Raw genomic sequence first — 20,620 nt, 5'->3', positions numbered from 1 at the left:
GCCGACTTTATCGGAGGTCTGCAGATGTTATGAAGTAGTGTGCGCTGCTGTGTGTAATGAGCGAATTCAACCTGATAAGCACACATTATAAGGCCTGTACTGGCTTTCAAACTGTGCTTCATATTTGTCAATTCTCGATTCCGTAAGTTTTTCAGATGTGTATTCTTTTGGCCACTGTATTTTATATCATTTGATTTTTCGTTATGTTCTACACAACCAACCCGCTGCTTATTTAAACTGTCACATCGCATTTGGATTGTATTTTTATTATAAAAATTCTCTTAAAGATTTGAACAACAATCTGTTACTTGCGTAATGGGTTTGTGTGCAGCTTTTAACATGTGTGTATTTTAAATCAAATGTTTATTGCGAAACAGCATTGAGATACTACGTGTGTTTTCACTGTAGTGGAATTTCATAGTGCTACGTGAGTATCTTGGTGTTGTGAGTAAATTCTTCTTGTTGAATAGCTACAAATCTGATTTGTTTGCCCATATTATAACCATGTTGCCGTATAAAAAGTAATTATCTTTTAAATTTCTAATATGTGCTATTTTTATGAAAAAGTAAATATTCAGATCTTGTTTAAATAAAATAAAAAATTATTTTAGCAAGGAGCAAGAACCACTCACAGCTCAACCCAGTCCTAACTCCCCCTAGCGGCATGGAAATGTAAACTCTAACTGAAATAAAATTCCACCCAGCGCCTCCAATAACAAGTAATGCAATACTGTTTCAACACATTACATGTTACAATTTGTTGACGAGTTTCCTCAGGTCTCACATACAGCTTACGAAGTTGAAAAGTGTCTCACGTATAATGGGTGAGTATAAAATTAGACCAAGTTCTTTGTTTTCCTGTCCCAGTTTTTACAGTGAAAGTTAAATCATTTGTAAATTATGGAACTAAGAAGTTAATCATTGTATTAAAAAAAGAAATTTTATATTTTCAGTCTTTCCACACAGCAAATGTTTTTGAAGCGTGAACAGTACAATGGGTAGAGTTATTTTTGCTTCCTTTCAAGGTTTTTAAAGATCTCAGGAATTACCATAAATAAAAATTAACTGTTTCTTCTTTTGATACTTCTGTTACAGTGGAATGTCTATGTAGTACTAATTTTAAAGCTCTTACCAAAGGCCAAGGAAAGATAACTAATGTCTGAGGGAGGGCGTGAGAGGGACGCTAAATGTCATGTCACTTCTGTGGAAAAATATCCCCAACCGGCATTGATTGCGGTTCAAAATTTTATTTCGATTTTATGAATTTTCCTTACTATGTAAGTGGAGTTCATGAGAGCTAACTGTGACGAGAAGTTTCTGCGTCTTGTGTTAATGTTGCTCAGAATGTTGTTCAAAGACCGTGGTGTATAGCATACTTTAGTGGTTAAATTAGTGAATTAAAGTTGTTAGATGTTATTTTCACGTATTAAATGGAAGTGCAATAATAAGTTTAATAAATCGTCAGAAGATATTGCTAAGTAGCCACTTCTCCGTTCATCTGTGCTACGACCTCCGCGTGAGCATAAACTGTATCAGCTTGTGCTGCATGGGTAAACCGTCTATAGCTCCAGGGTCGAAAGTATCCTGACACTCGAGTTTAATACACAGTTGATCACTAGACGTCACTAGGGCGGACCTGCCATGATATAAGGAGGTGGGGAGTATAGCGTTGTCTGCAGAGGAATAGCAACAGAAGAAGGGGTCAATTAAGAGAACTCACTGACTTCCAACATGCACTAGGCACTGGATGTCACCTGACTAAGAAATACATCAGGGACATTTCAGCCCTTCCAGAGTTGCCAAGGTCGACTGTTGGGGGTGCGACTGCAAAGCGGAAATATGAAGAAACTACCACAACTAAGTCCAGGTGGACGTCTATTGATGGATAAGAGCCGTCAAACATTGAGGAGGGTGGTTGTAAAAAATCACATGAAATCAGCGGAAGGAACCACTCAAAAGTTTCAAAGTGCTACCAGCAGCGTGACGAGCCCAGTGACTGTTCGTAAGGAGTTAAAAAGAATGAGGTATAATACACTACTGGCCATCAAAATTGCTACACCACGAAGATGACGTGCTACAGACGCGAAATTTAACCGACAGGAAGAAGATGCTGTGATATGCAAATGATTAGCTTTTCAGAGCACTCACACAAGGTTGCCGCCGGTGGCGACACCTACAACGTGCTGACATGAGGAAAGTTTCCAACCGATTTCTCATACACAAACAGCAGTTGACCGGCGTTGCTTGGTGAAACGTCGCTGTGATGCCTCGTGTACGGAGGAGAAATGCGTACCATCACGTTTCCGACTTTGATAAAGGTAGGATTGTAGCCTATCGCCATTGCGGTTTATCGTATCGCGTCATTGCTGCTCGCTTTGGTCGAGATCCAATGTCTGTTAACAGAATATGGAATTGGTGGGTTCAGGAGGGTAATACGGAACGCCGTGCTGGATCCCAGCGGCCTCGTATCACTAGCAGTCGAGATGACAGGCATCTTATCCGCATGGCTGTAAAGGATCGTGCAGCCACGTCTCGATCCCTGAGTCAACAGATGGGGACGTTTGCAAGACAACAACCATCTGCACGAACAGTTCGACGACGTTTGCAGCAGCATGGACTATCAGCTCGGATACCGTAGGCTGCGGTTACCCTTGACGCTGCATCACAGACAGAAGCGCCTGCGATGGTGTGCTCAACGACGAACCTGGGTGCACGAATGGCAAAACGTCATTTTTTCGGACGAATCCAGGTTCTGTTTACAGCATCATGATGGTCGCATCCGTGTTTGGCGACATCGCGGTGAACGCACACTGGAAGCGTGTATTCGTCATCGCCATACTGGCGTATCAGCCAGTGTGATGGTATGGGGTGCCATTGATTACACGTCTCGGTCACCCCTTGTTCGCATTGACGGCACTTTGAACAGTGGACGTTACATTTCACATGTGTTACGACCCGTGGCTCTACCCTTCATTCGATCCCTGCGGAACCATACATTTAAGCAGGATAATGCACGACCGCCTGTTGCAGGTCCTGTACGGGCCTTTCTGGACACAGAAAATGTTCGACTGTTGCCCTGGCCAGCACATTCCCCAGATCTCTCACCAACTGAAAACGTCTGGTCAATGGTGGCCGAGCAACTGGCTCGTCACAATACGCCAGTCACTACTCTTGATGAACTGTGGTATCGTGTTGAAGCTGCATGGGCAGCTGTACCTGTACACGCCATCCAGGCTCTGTTTCACTCAATGCCCAGGCGCATCAAGGCCGTTATTACGGCCAGAGGTGGTTGTTCTGGGTACTGATTTCTCAGGATCTATGCACCCAAATTGCGTGAAAATGTAATCACATGTCAGTTCTAGTATAATATATTTGTCCAATGAATACCCGTTTATCATCTGCATTTCTTCTTGGTGTAGCAATTTTAATGGCCAGTAGTGTAGTCGAGCAGCTTTTCAAACGTCACATATTTCTGTATTCAACGATAAGTGATGCTTGAGGATGTTGAAAGACCGACTCCACTGGACAACTGATGAATGGAAACGAGTGTTTTGAAGTGATAAATCACGTTATACCCTGCGCCAATCCGATGGAGGGGTTTTGCTTTGGCGAACGTCTCGAGGAGGTTACGCGTCGTCACGTGTAGTGCCAACAGCAAAGTAGGACGTGGTTACGTTATGGCAATAATTTCTGTGGCTACAGCGTGGGCTCCTCGGGCTGAAAAAAATATTAAATGCGGAAAAATATGAACAAATTTTATAGCAGTTTAGAGACGACCAGCGATTGTGTGAGCATGACATTACAACCTGTCATAAAGTGGCAGCTCTGAGGCAGTGGTTTGTGGATAACAACATGCCTGAAATGGATAGGGCTACCCAGAGTCCCGGCATAAACCGAATGGAACACCTTTTGGGGCGAGTTAGTACGTCGACTGCACTCCAGACGACAACGCCCAACAGCATTCACTTCTCTGGTTCTGGATCTTGAGGAACAGTGGGCTGCCATTCGTCGACAGTCATTCAGACACCTCACTGAAAGTGTCTCCAGCAGAGTTGAAGCCGTCATAAAGGCGAACAGGGGCCACACCCCATATTAATGATCACTAATAGGTGTCCGGATATTTTTGATCAGATAGAGTGAAGAGGATCAGGCGGCGCCTTACCTGGTGGCAGAGGCAGTCGTAGCCGCCACCCACTCGGGGCTGGCAGTGGCCGTGTCCGCACAGCTCGGACGCAGATGCCGTCCCACAGTCGTTACTCCTCTGGGTGCAATGCAAGCCGAAAAAGCCCTGTGCGCAGTGGCACCTGCAACAAACAATCGTTAGTGCTGCTTGCATACGGCGTACGTATCACATTCGGCAAAAAATTGTGTGATCATAAATCCAGGGTGCAACTTGTAAAGAAACTAAACTGCAGTTCAAGTACGTGCTCGGGATCGGTTCGAGGAAAGGAGGTTGAAGGATTACGTTAGTTTCATGGAATAGGGAGGACTGGAGGAAGCACATTTTTTTTAAAAAGAGAAAACTCAAAACTGCTGAAAAACTGTATTTGTTATTCAGCGAGCACACTAATGCTACTGCTTTTTAATAATTACCTACTACCTACAGCGTACGAGAGTAATTCTTTTTTTTTTCATTTCAGAGTAACTTATCTGATGGGTAATAGCCATCTATTTTAAAATTTTCGATTCTCGTAGAATTCGCAACAAAAGTTTGGGGGATTTGTGACAACACTAGTCACAGCCTCCACTTAAATGCTATAAATATTTATTCAGGTTGTCAGAAATATATTTGACATTGTATTTGTGTAGTGAACAAACCCCCTGTAGCTTGCAGATTTGACTTCAGACAAGTGTTGCGAGAAAGGGGCTCTGAAAAGTAGGAGCAGTCATTCTGTTGTCGGTTGCCACGAGGGCAACATGTTTGTACAGTGTGAGATAAGCCATTATCTTCTAATAAATTTGTTCTGCACAACTTGAACTTTAATTCAATCTATCACAACAAAGTTTTAAACATTTAACAGTTCTTATTTAGGAAACAGAACAAGAACTTCACCAGTGGGATCATGGTAATCAGGCTTCTGTGGTATTCGAACCAGCTTTTGAGTGGAACAGAACATTGTGGTTTAGCGTAAGCTCGGATTAGGGAAAGGAATCGGCTGTGGCCGTTTCAGGGCATCTGTTCAGACAGTTGCTTCAAGCGATTTAAGGACAGCACAGAAAACTTAAACCTGTCGTGGCGGACGGAGGGTTGAAACCCGCTCCTATTCATAGCGAATGTGTTATCAGTCAGACTTTGGGTTGACGACTGCTCAGAGTAAAAGGTGTCAGACAATGAAATGTTGTTGTTATAGTCTTTTCTTCGAAGATTGGTTTGATATAGCTCTCCACACTAAACTACCATGTGCAAGCCTCTTCATATCTGAATAACTACTGCCACCTACATCCATTTCACCTTGCCTACTCCATCGGTGCCAAACCTTTCACTCCAATTTTTACTCCCCACACTTCCCTCTATCAACAGACTGAGGTTTACTTGATACCTCAGGATGTGTTCTGTCAACCGCTTCATTATTTTTCAAGTTGTAGCCAGGGGCAGTTAGAGAACATTTTTGCACACAAACGACTTATCATTTGGCGCCCTCCCCCTCCCCCCCTCCCCCTCCCACGCCCTCCTACCTTCTCTTTCATAGACTTTATCCCATGACAGTTTACAGTACTAATTCTGAAACACACTCTATAGAAAGCTTGTGCTTGAGTGCCTCTCTCTGCTTGCTTCCCAAGTGGTAGTTTGTGTCATTTCAGCCATAAACCTTAAACTGGTCCTGGTTGTACCATAAAATTCTTTTCTCCGCACTTTCATACAGTACCTCCTCATTCGTCGTTCGATATACCATCTGCTCGGCAGCATTCTTCTGTAGCACGACATTTGAAAAGCTTCTAGTCATGTTTCGTCTGAACTGCTTATTCTCCACATTGCACTTCTGTAGTTAGTGAGCTTCACGTTCCATGGATCATTTGCATGATTATGTGGAAATAGTCATTTTACATTCACATCGCAAACTTACTTGTAAATATGACTACATGTTGAACATTCATAAATTCTTTTATTATTATTATTATTATTATTATTATTATCTGTTATATACAGGGTGATGCAAAAGTAGCTGTACACACTTCGTGGGTGTAATGTATGCATCAAAATAAGAGTAAAATGTTAAATAAAGTTTTGTCTGAAATTGTTTTATTTCAGATTTATTCAGTGAAGCAGGGATCACAAGTGCAACAGAAACGACACAAAATTAATTCTTCTCTGAAAGCAAACAGACGTAGGGGCACGAAATTCATCACACCTACATACTGTACATATACCGTAAAACATGCTGGAAGTGATTTCCATCTAGATGAAGTCAGTGACGTGCTCGACGTCTCAGCGCTCTTGGAATGTTCCAGGCTCTGTTCATCTCATTCTGTATAGTTACACAGCCATTTGAATTCACTGCTGTAGTTACGCTACACTCCCATTTGCAACACTATACACGAGCTCCTTGAGATGGCCTCGAAGGTACATATCCAGGGGGTTAAGATCTAGAGTACCGGTGGGCCAAGCAACTGGTCCACTTGTCGGGATAAGCAACAGTAAGATGCTTTCTTGCCTCCTGGCTGAAATGTGCAGAGGCACCGTCGTACATAAAACATAAGTTGGTCCGTGTAGCGAGTGAGACACGAAGCAGACTCAGTTCATGTTCCAAAAACTGTCGATGCACTCTGCCAGTCAGGTGCTGTGCAATATAATGCGGTCCACGTAAATGATTGTCCGCTATACCGTACTAAATGTTCACTTCATAACGATGTTGATATCCTCATACTGAAGTTATGTGAGGATTCTCATACACCCATATGTGCAGGTTACGAGCCTTCCCGAGACCCGTACAGCTAAACAGGCTCTCATTCTGTATACAGTAACCGTCGACCGAACCATGGACCACCAGCAAGGCGCTCGAATAATCACTGACAGAAATTCCTGATGTCTAGGTAGTCCACAGATGTCAGGTCCTGTACCTCCTGCAGGAGAAATGGGTGGAGTCGTTGTCTCCAAAGTAAGCACCATAAATTGATTCAGGAATCCCTAGATTGGCAATTATACGGCGAGTACTTATAGTAGGATCTTCGTCTATCATTTCCAGAATGTTCTCAACACCCACTCCATCCAGTTGAGGTCGACCTAACCATGTCGCATCACAAATGCCGGCCGCGCGGAGTGGGCGCGTGGTTTAAAACGCCATGTCACGGATGACGCGGCCCCTCCCGCCGGAGGTTCGAGTCCTCCCTCTGGTATGGCTGTGTGTGTTGCTCTTAGCATAAAGTAGTTTAAGTAGGGTGTAAGTCTAGGGACCGATGACCTCAGCAGTTTGGTCCCGCAGATATTCACACACATTTGAACATCACAAATGCCATATTCCCTTAAACGCCTGTGTGTCTTGCTGCTCACGCATTGCCGTAAAAAAGGCACATATCCATGTATTCACTGAGTACGCCATTGTACCATACACAACAACTGCAATCTGTGAACTACCAACAGAATGAATGTGGTGCTGTTATACTACGGCAGTGACATAGAATACAAGAATCAACCGAGCAGCATAGAGGTATGTACAATTCAGGCCATCATCTGTTACTTTGCTGCTTTTAGTGCCTCATTTCGAAATCTAATTCACTCAGCATCACCATATTTAAATCCACTTCATACCACTACCCTTGTTTTACTTTTGTTGACGTTCATCTAATAAACTCTTTTCAAAACACTATCCATTCTGTTTAACTCCTCGCCCGATGCCACATCTGAGAGAGACCTCAATGTTTTTATTTCTTCCCTCTAAACTTTAATTCCCTTTCTAAATTTCTGCTTGATGTTCTTTTCGGCTTTCTCAATGTACAGACAGCATTTCTATAACCTATTTCTAAGATTAGTCGTAGCGTCAGTATTCCCTAGTGTGTTCCTACATTTCTCCGGGCCCCAAACTTCCTACATTTCTTTGGACCCCAAATTGGTCTTTGTTGAGGTCGGTTTCTGTCGATATTTCCATTCCCCTGTGTAAGTTCCACAACGGGTTCTAACGTGGGCTAACCAGATGGCAGGCAAGATTAATTTGTAGAGACTGTGAAACAGTGGTTTGATGACGTTAGGGATTGATTATAAAACATTTTTGCGGCTTATACTGGAGTGTAGGCTATATGTGTGTGTTTCAATCACAGAAATTGAGTTTTTCTCGTGAAGTGGCTTTTTCTTTAACGTTGTCTTCAATACTCACTCATATGTGCCTGGTTTGTTAATGCAGGTAGCTCCATTTTGACATCCCAGGTCTGTTCCAGCAAAATTTGCACATTCGTTGACGTCAACATCACAAAAAGTACCCTGAAATGAAAAATGAGGATGCTTTCTGAGAAATTTGGAAGTAATAATTGTTTATAAAGTATTAGACAAATTAAGAATAATAAATTTTGAGTACTTTTACATACTATACAGTATACACCTAAAAATCAGCCAACGTTCTATTATTATTAACAATTTGTTTAAGAAGAGAAAACAGATGCACGGCCATGGCTATATACTGAACCGTAATACCACCACGCTTCGTTAATTGTCACATGAGTAAAAGATAGCATTCTGAAAAAGATCAGTCCACGTAGTATAAAGCCTTATGTGTACAGTGGTTAGCAAAGCTTAGGGAAAAAAAATTCGCGTGATGTGTCACTGCCAAGTAACGTAGCTCGTTGAAACTTGGACCATACATAAAAGACTGCTACAGTATATTACACAGGGTAACTGAAAGAAATATAAAATGTAACGAACAGAAATGACTCTTCTATTGTATTCAAAAACAATTCTTACTCTGAAGTCATCGCGATGTACGATGGTCCACAGGACATTACAAAAAAAGGGACATGATTGTTAATAGTGTGAGTGACCGTGATCACCACGAACGGCAGTACATTCTTTTCAATGCGGTCCAACGCTGACCACAAGATCCCTAAGGCATTCTTGTGGTAGTGCATTCCATTCCTCCACCAGTGCGGTTGACAGTTGCCGGTTGGTCTTCGGTGAATGTTGACGTGGCTGTAATACGTCTCTCCAACGTATCACACACTCGCTCCTTGGATTTAAGATGAGCTACTGTGCTGGCAACCACTAAACCACAAGCTTATACAGCACTGTAACAGCTCGATAAGAAAATAACACTTCCTCCAGACACTTTCACATTCCACAATGTTGCCAAATCATGCATATGGGCGGACTTAGAATTCTGAGGCGCGACTGATTTTATTGGCTGCGTTAAGTGAACGACAGCCCACCAAAGGCGAGGTTTTATGTCTAAGACTGTATATGGAAGAGGACTGAGCAAGGAGAATTGCCAAGACCTGTTTGGAATAGAGGGAAATGCTCAAAGACAGAAATGAATGTCGAGTATTTCGGCTGCCTTATGCCTCCATTGTGACCAGAGGAATCAAGTAAGTCAACACGATGTAGAACTCATATCATGCGGTGGCTCTCCACCGCTGAAGGAAGGCATCACAGTGAAGTTGTATGTGTGACTCAGTCGGTTGTACGGGATCATGCAGTAAGATGGGAGACGTAAACACACTGTGAATGAAATGCCCTATTTGTTGGTGTATCGACGCCAACCGTCCAACGCTTCTACAAGTAATAATATATCACTCTCAGACGTGTAAGAGCTCGTAAGAAATACGGCCGTAAAAACATCTTAATCGATAGTAACTGGAGACGGGTCTTGTCCGTGACAATCGGTTCTAAACCCAAAATGGACTGTTACTGTCAGTGTACGCAGATCCATCTCAATGTTTCCAAGAGAACACTGTGAACGGGACCGAATGCAAAGGACATTTGAAGTCGATTACCTCGAGATGGTCCCAAGGCAACATATAACGCTGCATATCTTCAATGGATGAAAAGAGGCATAAACTGTCAGTAGTTGATTGGAAGCGTGTAGTATGAGCCGACGACTCGCCGCCGAGATGCCTCTGCAGGCCTGTGCAGTCAGATATCCTACGGCACGTTGGCTGGCTCACAAAATCACCCGATCTTAATCTTGCAGAACATTTGTGGTACAATTTGGAACAGTTTATGCGATGTAGCAATCGACATCCCCACAAACTTCCTGGAAGATTAAAACTGTGTGCCGGCCCGAGACTCGAACTCGGGGCCTTTGCCTATCGCGGGCAAGTGCTCTACCACAGGTAGATATGCCAGGAAGTCCGCTGCAGAGTGAAAATCTCATACTGGAGACATCCCCACAGTTTGGTACTCTATGAGATCTAATCAATAATTAGTGACTTCCGCTAGATGTGGGATATCTGAACAAACTTGTGGTCCCTCTTTTTAGCCGAACTTATGCCATTATCAAGTCTAGTTACATGATTCTGGTGTGATGTTTCCTGAAGGTGATAAATTTTTGGTGAATGTTTTAGCATCATTCTTCATGTGTATTTCCACTTCAAGGAAAAAAATACACTGACGGAAAAAAATCGCAACACCAAAAATAATTAGCGTAAAATAACGAAATTTGTGGAATGTATTCGTCTACGTAACATATTTCAGTGATTAACATTGCAAGATCACAGGTTAATATACGCGTGAGATAAGCCATTGCGAATGTGAAATATGGTACATTAATAACCGTTGGAATCGCCAGAGTGGTGCATTGTGCTCTACAGGTGCCGGATGTCAGTTTGTGGGATGGAGTCCCATGCCTTTTGTACTTGGTCGGTCAGTACACGGACGGTTAATGCTGGCTGTGGATGGCGCTGAAGTTGTCATCCGATGATGTTCCATATCTGCCCGACTGAAGACAGATCTAGTGATTGAGCACGCCAAGGAACATGTCGCAAGTGGTGGTGGTTTAGATCGGTGGAATGCAGGCTACAGGGCGTCTGCTTGGAGATGTCCTTGAAGTAACCGATTTGCAACAGTTCGTTGTGTCACTGTGGTGCCAGCTGTAACTCAAACTGCTGCTGCAAGTGCAGTACGATGCACCAGAGCCATACGCCTAACACGATGGTCTTCCCTCTCGGTATTACCACGTGGCCGTCCTGAGCTTGGCCTTCTTACGACTGTACATTCTCCTGACCACCATTGTCAGCAATCGCGTACAGTGGCTGCATTCCTGTCAAGTCTCTCTGCAGTGTCGTAGCTCTATTACACGACCTCCTTCAAGCTTAATGAGGTGTAGTCAATGGTGTCTTTTTCGCGTTAAAGGCATTCTAGACTAATATCAACTCACCACGTCTAATCTCAAAGATATCTAACGCTCACGACGGTTACAGCGTGTACTTAAAGCAAACCTGACTTTCATCCTCTTAGTGGCTCAACTAGCACAACTCTTACATGGCTGGCGCGAAATTTAAATAGACATCATCTTTCAGATATAGAAACACGCCTACGAACTTTCGTTTATGTCGCACAAAGCCTTCTTGATGTTTCGATTATTTTCCGGCAGTGCATGTTTCTCATTAGTCAAATAAAGAAGACGACTAACTTCCATGTCAGTCCAATACGTGTGATTCTTCAGTTTCTTCGGCGTGTTTGTTTATTGAACAGTCCACCAGTGTACTGCTGGTTCATAGTGTCCAACGGGCGCAATATTTCGGCGCTCAGTCATGTCGCCATCGTTAAGTGCGCTGTCGGGCTGATCTCCTGGGGGCGCCAGTCGTTTTGCACGCCGTTCACATCCGAGAGCGCGTTTCACCAAATGAGTAGGTGATCATATCGGCGTCTATGGCCCCCGATGGGCGGCAGGAGGCCCAGTTGCGGTAGTGTGTGTGTAGTTCTTCCGTTCACCCTGGCTGCCAGGACGATTGTTTGCTGTCTTCGTAATTAGACCCAGCGGTGGTTCCCAAGCCTTGCTGAGACTATAATCACAGCCCCAGTTGGTGAGGCTGTCGCTGGTGCGTCGGGGCGTAGCTGGCCGCAGACGCGATCGCTCCTCGGCTGCTGACACGGGCCCTCGGGCACAGACTGCGTACAGAACTGCTTGTGGGAGGACGGGGGTATAAGTCGACAGTGCACTTCCAGGAGTTCAGCGCACGGGACAGTGGCGACATGCCTGATCACCGAAATATTGTGCCCGTTGGACACAACCAGCGAGCAGTCCACCTGTGGGCTGTTCGATCAGGCGAACACTCGACATAAAGGTTTTCTGAGTATGACACTGCGCCATAATGAACCATACTGGAGAAACCAATGTTGTGGCCACAGTTACAGTGGCCTTCATTTGGGTATAGTGGTCGTTACAGTGGCCTACTTCTAGTTCTACTGGCTGACTAGTAAACCCAGTAAACCCCACTGTATTCGTGGCCGGAACGTTGGTTTCTCCAGTACAGCTTTTTACAGTATGACGCAGTGCCATACTCAGAAAACTTTTATGTCAACTGACTCAGGCCGCGGAATATTTATTCCTTTCTTTCAGTCTACAACAGACTGCTTTGTCCCCGTTAAACAAGCCTAAAAAAGTAAAAGTTAGCAACGTGACAACCCGATCACCCAGAAGGAAGCTTACAAAGCGTGAAACAGTAGTGGAAGCTGAAATCCGACAACCAGATGCACATGTTGTTATTGTTGTGGTCTCCATTCTAAAGATTGGTTTCATGAAGTTTTCCATGCTAGTCTGTGTTGTGCAAGCCTCTTCATATTTGCAGAACTATTTCAACCTACATCCATTTGAATCTGTTTACTTTACTCAAATCTTGCTCTCACTCTACAATTCCCCCTCCCCCCCCCCCCCCCCTCCATACTTCCTTCCTTACCAGAGTGACGATTATTTGGTACCTCAGGATACATAGTGTGTCCCAGTTCTGTTAGAGCTGCGTCTATGAAACATAAAAGTCATAAATTATATTCACAAGATCACTGCACTTATTCAAAATACTCTCCCCCTGAATCGATACATAGTTAAATTTTTAGAGGTGTTTTGTAAAAGTCATTGTAGTCCGTTTTTGGAGTGGCATTTAGTACTGTATAACAGTTTTCAAGGACGTACTATAACGCATCTTAACAGTGTCCTTTTATTTCCAACTGCTATTTGGAGAACATCCACCAGTCTGCTGGGGCAATATCTGGCGAATACGGCGAGTGGTCCAGGACTGTGATCCGTTAGTTGCCCTGACACTCGCGCATGATATTCGCCTTGAGGGCGGGGGCGTTGTCGTGGAGGAGAGACCAGAAACCTGCCTCTCGATATTCGGGTCGAATTCCACGAATTCACTGGCAGATGTTACCTCATTGCTCCACCGCCATTTTCCGACTAATGTCAGACACGTTCTGTTACTTTCGCAGCTATGACGCCTGCTGCAGTGATGCTAGCGTTTTGACCTTCTGCACAGTTGCTGTTGAAACTACAAGCATGGTAACGCCGCAACTCACCGCCAGATACAACTGCAGTTTGGAAATTACTACAAGCTGTCCTAAAGGAATTCGGTCATACTGTGTATATCCCATCAACCGATACCTTATTTTACTGGTTTGCCACCATTTTCTGCCAATTTCATTCAGTGCCTCTTCGTTAATTATTCGATCAATAGATCAAATTGGCAACGTTCTTCCATAGCACCACGTTTGAAAAGCTTAAATTCTCTTCTTGCTTTAACTGTTTATTGTCTACGTTTAACTTTCGTACAAGACTACGCTACATGCAAATACCTCAAACAAAGACTTCCTAACACTCAAATGTATGAAATTAAATACTTTCCTTGTGTATAAATTTTTTCATAACATTTCTGGTAAACCTTGCGGGATGTAAGGTCGTGGTCCATGAAACTCTTCAGCTCCTGACGTTTCGTCCAGTGCTTCGCTGGACATCTTCAGAGGGGTGTTTCTCCTCCGGTGAGTCTTGCCGAGTCGGCAAGACTCACCGGAGGAGAAACACCCCTCTGAAGATGTCCAGCGAAGCACTGGACGAAACGTCAGGAGCTGAAGAGTTTCATGGACCACGACCTTACATCCCGCAAGGTTTACCAGAAGACATGTCATCCGGTCGTGAAAGCCTTCATACTATGATTTCTGGTAAACTGCTGGATGTCAGTAACTTGCCGCCACATTATTTTGGCAGAGAGTCTTTTGGCCATCTTCAGCTGTATACTAGCCGCAGTACATTGATGTCTGTTTTTTAAAATCCCGCTGGCGCATGCGTGGTGTATCGAGTAGCCGCTGTGCATGCTTTGCATGAGCGCATGCGCTTCTGCTGCAAGTCTGTGGGCTGCTGAGAGCGTCCTCCGCGGTGAAAACCCGCCTCATCGATGTCAGGTCGATCATCTCCACGCGGTAAAATCACACAACGCCGCCGGCTACGCAGAGCACGAATCTTTCCTATTTGAAACTGCCGTTCCGATTGATAATAGCCACAGACAGACGTATTTCTACTGATTCACAGCTAAAGGAGTTCCAGAAGTCTGAAGTATGGATCAAAATTGTTGCATTGTATTTCATCGAATGGCGAGTAGAGATACAGTGTTCTGCTATAGGTGATTTAATGTCTTGTAGGAAGCGAGTGTACCACAATAGAGTTCACTTCCGTGATATCAAGCTAGTGGACGCGCTCCTACAAGCCTGCAAGGAAGAAGTAGATCAAAAGCAAATATTTCAACAATTTGTTAGAAACGTGGACAACAAAAAAAAATTTGGAAGCGACCTTAGTGAAAACGGCTATCGACGTCCAGTGTCTCCCAGTTGGCAACTAACGATACAAAAAAGTGTGGTGAATAGCGGGCTGAGCCCCTGCATATGCGGCTACCACACTTACAGACGTGCACTGCGGGCCAGGTACGTTTCCTGCTACGAGCTACGACGGCTATTCGGCAAGTAAGGAACGATAGGTCGTGAAATAGAAACCACAGTGACAATCAAACCGTTTTATTTGCAACAGTTAGCTACAACTTCCAGCTACTTACACTACTGGCCATTAAAATTGCTACACCGCGAAGATGACGTGCTACAGACGCGGAATTTAACCGACAGGAAGAAGATGCTGTGATATGTAAATGATTAGCTTTTCAGAGCATTCACACAACGTTGGCATCGGTGGCGACACCTACAACGTGCTGACATGAGGAAAGTTTCCAACCGGTTTCTCATACACAAACAGCAGTTGACCGGCGTTGCCTGGTGAAACGTTGTTGTGATGCCTCGTGTAAGGAGGAGAAATGCATACCATCACATTTCCGACTTTGATAAAGGTCGGATTGTAGCCTATCGCCATTGCGGTTTATCGTATCGCGACACTGATGCTCGCGTTGGTCGAGATCCAATGACTGTTAGCAGAATATGGAATCGGTGGGTTCAGGAGGGTAATACGGAACGCCGTGCTGGATCCCAACGGCCTCGTATCACTAGCGGTCGAGATGACAGGCATCTTATCCGCATGGCTGTAACGGATCGTGCAGCCACGCCCCGATACCTGAGTCAACCGGTGGGGACGTTTGCAAGACAACAACCATCTGCATGAACAGTTCAACGACGTTTGCAGCAGCATGGACTATCAGCTCGGATACCGTGGCTGCGGTTACCCTTGACGCTGCATCACAAACAGGAGCGCCTGCGATGGTGTACTCAACGAAGAACCTGGCTGCACGAATGGCAAAACGTCATTTTTTCGGATAAATCCAGGTTCTGTTTAAAGCATCATGATGGTCGCATCCGTGTTTGGCGACATCTCGGTGAACGCACATTGGAAGCGTGTATTCGTCATCGTCATACTGGCGTATCACCCGGCGTGATATTATGGGGTGCCATTAGTTACACGTCTCGGTCACCTCTTGTTCACATTGACGGCACTTTGAACAGTGGACGTTACATTTCAGATGTGTTACGACCCGTGGTTCTACCCTTCATTCGATCTCTGCGAAACCCTACATTTAAGCAGGATAAGGCACGACCGCATGTTGCAGGTCCTTTACGGGCCTTTCTGGACACAGAAAATGTTCGACTGTTGCCCTGGCCAGCACATTCCCCAGATCTCTCAGCAACTGATAACATCTGATCAATAGTTGCCGAGCAACTGGCTCGTCACAATACGCCAGTCACTACTCTAGATGAACTGTGGTATCATGTTGAAGCTGCATGGGCAGCTGTACCTGTACACGCCATCCAAGTTCTGTTTGACTCAATGCCCAGGCGTATCAATGCCGTTGTTACGGCCAGAGGTGGTTGTTCTGGGTACTGATTTCTCAGGATCTATGAACCCAAATTGAATGGAAATGTAATCACATGTCAGTTCTAGTATAATATGTTTGTCCAATGAATACCCGTTTATCATCTGCAGTTCTTCGTGGTGTAGCAATTTTCATGGCCAGTAGTGTATCTCCATAGTCGCAGATTCGACTTAGACGTTTGTCGTTGCGTTGTACAAACTTTCCTATACCCTCGTCATTGAAGGCAGACGCCAGTGCTTTCCGCCAATTCTCTAGGCTGGCCTACAGCTCGCTGTCTGTGCCAAAATGTTGTCTTCATAGCCAGCGGTTCATGTGAACAGAAATGAAACTCAGAGAGAGCAAATTACAGGCTGTATTGTGAATAATCAAACATTTCCAATTGAAAAAGATCCAGGAGCATCTTCATTGCCCCTGCAGAATGCGGCTGAGAATTGTTTTGAAGATGAAAATGCACGACGGTTACGTAATGTTGGCTGCATAAATAAAACTCCACCCGAACATGCCATGAAGGCCCAACGGCACCGACCGGTCGTCGTGTCATCCTCAGACCATAGGCGTCACTGGATGCGGATATGGAGGGGCATGTGGTCAGCACATCGCTCTCCCGGCCGTATGTCAGTTTCCGAGACCGGAGCCGCTACTTCTCAATCAAGTAGCACCTCAGTTCACAAGGGCTGAGTGCACCCCACTTGCCAACAGCGCTCGGCAGACCAGATAGTTACCCATCCAAGTGCTAGCCCAGCCCGAGAGCGCTTAACTTCAGTGATCTGACGGGAACCGGTGTTATCACTGCGGCAAGGCCGTTGGTTGTTGGCTGCATAGCTTCAGGCGAAATTTCTCACCAGGCCCTCGTGCTTGGCGGGAGACACTATTGTTCTAGGTATCTTTATGTGTGCTTCCTGTGTGCTCAGGACTGAAAAGAACGACGTAATGCGATCGACGGTCATACTAGAGACACTGTCCAACACACCTGTGCAAAACTTCATTTTCATTGTGGTTTCCATTTCGCGACCGATCATTCCTTACTTTCCATACTTTCCAAATAACACTCGTACTTTGCTTGCTCCCCGCCACAGTGTCGGGGGAGGTGTTGGGGGGGGGGGGGGGGGGGGGTAACCGCGCCGACATGTCATGCGCATCTTGCCGTGAACAGTGCAGGCACATTTCCGTGTGGTCATGTGTCAAAGTGACGAAGAACTTCTATTCATCCACTCTCGGATATTTAGGTCGCTGCTCAGCCCCTCGGTACCTAGTGATGTTCAGGGCTGTGGACTTCCGTAAGCCTATGCTCCGTCTTCAATGCCTGCCGCTCCTGCTGCCCATCAGATGGAGTTGTCCCGCATTCGCCGTGAGCAACGTATGATGCTGGAGTTCCGTCAGCCACTCCCGATGGCACGACTTTGCTGAAACTGCATCGTGACTGCCCTCGCGGGCCGCGTCGCTCACTGCTTCACAGGAGACGACTGTTGACTACCCACAGATCACAGCTCCACGGGACCGTGCCGCTAGAGCGCATTAGCGCTCGTCAGTTGACTAAACAGGGGTCCACAGCGGCGTGGGACTGTGTCGCTACAGTAAACTGGGTATACTTTGACCGATTTCCGGGTTGAAAAGTGATCATCAAGGCTGTTTTTTAACTTCTGTGAATATTATGGTAGTGAACTTCAGGGCTTAATATATTTTGTAAAATACAGAGGAATTAATGTGAAAAATTGTAGGAAGTCAAAGCCGGCACGGATCTGGGGATACATTAACAGCTCCACTCCACCAAAACTGTCAATTACCATTCCATTAGTGGACAATATTTCAAAAACAGAATGAGACTTTGACCATCCAGAAATAAATTCATTGATCTACAGCTTTATTAAGTGTTTTAGTAATCCTCATGAACTAAAAAAAAATCCTCGTCTGGTATATAAATCAAACAGTGTGATATCATAAAAAATTATAAATATAATAAAAGGTACTACAAGGAAGCACCACACATAATTCCAGATGTAACTGAGCATAATACCTTCAGTTCCATTCACCTTAAACCTAAATCCTCGTTTCAAAACATCCAGAGCAGATAGTACTTAGGTTATCTGTTCTCCATTTATCGAGTCAGTGTCTGTGGCCGAACAAACTTCATTCCTTGTTCCCGGAGATATTTAACATCATACGTTATATTTGAATCACTGCCTGAACCACAGTAGCATACAATTTGAGAAACGTATGATTTTCTTAGTCGTAGGCATATTAACAATTACAAATGAGCCAATGGATTTTGCACTATGAGATTTCAACACATGGTTTTGTAAGCAGTATAAGTCGGAACAGATTCGCCAGCTGTTGCGCAAGAAAGTCGGCGCCACATATCGCCATCTAGCATATATTGATGGGACTCTGCAAAAAACAACATATACTAAATACCCAACTGACAGCCAGCAGAGAGCTGTAAGGCTTTTGGTGAACAAATGGTCAAGGAAACCACAGCCGTCAGAAGATGCCCGGTCCTCCCTGCTCATCGCCCACTACGACGTCATTGTGAGCATCAGCTGGGCATCGTCAAGAACTGACAAATGCCACTAGCAGACAATATTTAGCGTTTACGAAGAATAGCAGCACGAATGGTGTCAAAGGCCCGTTTGATTTACATGAGAGTGGCATGGAATTGCTGAAAAGCCTCATCTGGCAACGTTTGAAGACATATTAGATTTCGAGAACCAGTGTTAAGTGAGAAACCTAGTAATATACTCACTCGCATGCGTATCACTCCCTCGGGAATGTTCAGACAAGATTATACTAACTACAGAGCTCACATAATAATTTAAGCAGTCATTTGTCCTCGCATATCTGTGAATGGAACGGGAGGAAAACCTAATGTGTGGTGCAATGGGAAGTAGCCTCTACCATGCATTTCACAGACATTTACGGTTAGATACAGATCGCAAACTCACGCAATAGTCCATACATTCTTTTCTGTCCGTTACCGAGTGGTGCAACAGACAGCAATTAAAATACACGTGTAGCAATAACAACTATTCATTTAGTAAGACTAGAACTCAGTACAGCTCCTGGGGACGAATGTAAATATTGTAGGTACAGCTTGTAAATTTTTCTGTTTTTCATAGTAATGAAGATAGTAATACCATATGTAGAAATCCAATAACATTTTAGTACAGACACGGGTTGTTAAAACGATCTAAATAACGAATCGTGGAATGGTTTAATCGGTAATTAGAATTAACTATATAGGTCAGTTTCACTTACCGAGTCCTGTATTTCTCAGACCCGTACTTTTTGTAAATTCTCGTTACTTGTGTTCTCGTCCCGTTAGGTTTAACAATTAGTATCGAAAGTTAATGCTGATTCATAATATTATTACTTCGCCATGCGCTACACTGTACTGGATTTAAAGGTTCTCTGTGCTTTTCTTACTAGACTAAATTACGGTAATATTTTATTTCAGACATGTATACTTCTCTTTTTCTGTTCTTATTCATTTTCTTACCTTTAATTTTTGTCAGAATAATTTGTGGCTAATTAATTTATCACGTGAACGGTGTTTGTAATTTTATCGTATGCTACATTTGTTTGTTTACAAATATGATCACTTGCTTTCAAACCGAGCGAGGTGGCGCAGTGGTTTGCACACTGGACTCGCATTCGAGCGGACGACGGTTCAATCCCGTCTCCAGCCATCCTGATTTAGGTTTTCCGTGATTTCCCTAAATCGTTTCAGGCAAATGCCGGGATGGTTCCTTTGAAAGGGCACGGCCGATTTCGTTCCCAATCCTTCCCTAACCCGAGCTTGCGCTCCGTCTCTAATGATCTCGTTGTCGACGGGACGTTAAACACTAACCACCACCACCACCACTTGCTTTCAAAGATTGTCTCTATGCAGCGGCTCTGCCTTAGGTATGACGTCATCGCTCAAAGCCGACGAGTGGAATCGGACACTAGAATTGACCCCAACAGATAACTGCACGCACAAAAGCATTAAGACTATGAATTTATCTTATTTCAAGCTAGTAGGCCTACTGTTTAAAAATATTATCTGTTAGTGTTTTTGTACATTTGTGTTGTACACCAGTACATCAGGAATTTCCACGTGTTTAATTATTTTACCGAAGGTTTCGTAATTTCCTTATGAACTCTCGCGTACTATACCCATTAGTTCTGACTTCCGAAAACATGGCGTAGTGTTGTTCAGCTTGTTTCACTCTGGTCGCGGTGTTGCCTCTATACGTTATTCTATGTCGTTGCTATCGATATCTTCTGACGCTGGTCTTCTTTATTTCTGTGGTGATGCTAGTAGTTTACTGCATATGGTATGTGTGTGTGTGTGTGTGTGTGTGTGTGTGTGTGTGTGTGTGTGTGTGTGCGCGCGTGCGAGCGCGCGCGCCGTACTACGTTTCTT

At 44.4% G+C, this 20,620-nt stretch overlaps 1 protein-coding gene across 1 annotated transcript in view; it reads right to left on the bottom strand.

Annotated features, from left to right (window-relative positions):
- The window catches only part of LOC124545739 (cubilin-like), a 718,402-nt gene that overhangs the window by 675,815 nt on the left and 21,967 nt on the right, over nucleotides 1-20,620 (bottom strand). The window contains exons 4-5 of the mRNA XM_047124681.1: nucleotides 8,310-8,413; nucleotides 4,163-4,304 (exon numbers count right to left, since the gene is read on the bottom strand). Coding sequence (XP_046980637.1) covers nucleotides 4,163-4,304; nucleotides 8,310-8,413 — 246 coding nt within the window. The remainder of the gene's footprint in view (nucleotides 1-4,162; nucleotides 4,305-8,309; nucleotides 8,414-20,620) is intronic.

Source organism: Schistocerca americana, chromosome 8 (genome assembly GCF_021461395.2).
Source record: "Schistocerca americana isolate TAMUIC-IGC-003095 chromosome 8, iqSchAmer2.1, whole genome shotgun sequence".
Taxonomy (NCBI): Eukaryota; Metazoa; Arthropoda; class Insecta; order Orthoptera; family Acrididae; genus Schistocerca; species Schistocerca americana.
This window is presented reverse-complemented; position numbering and strand designations above follow the sequence as displayed.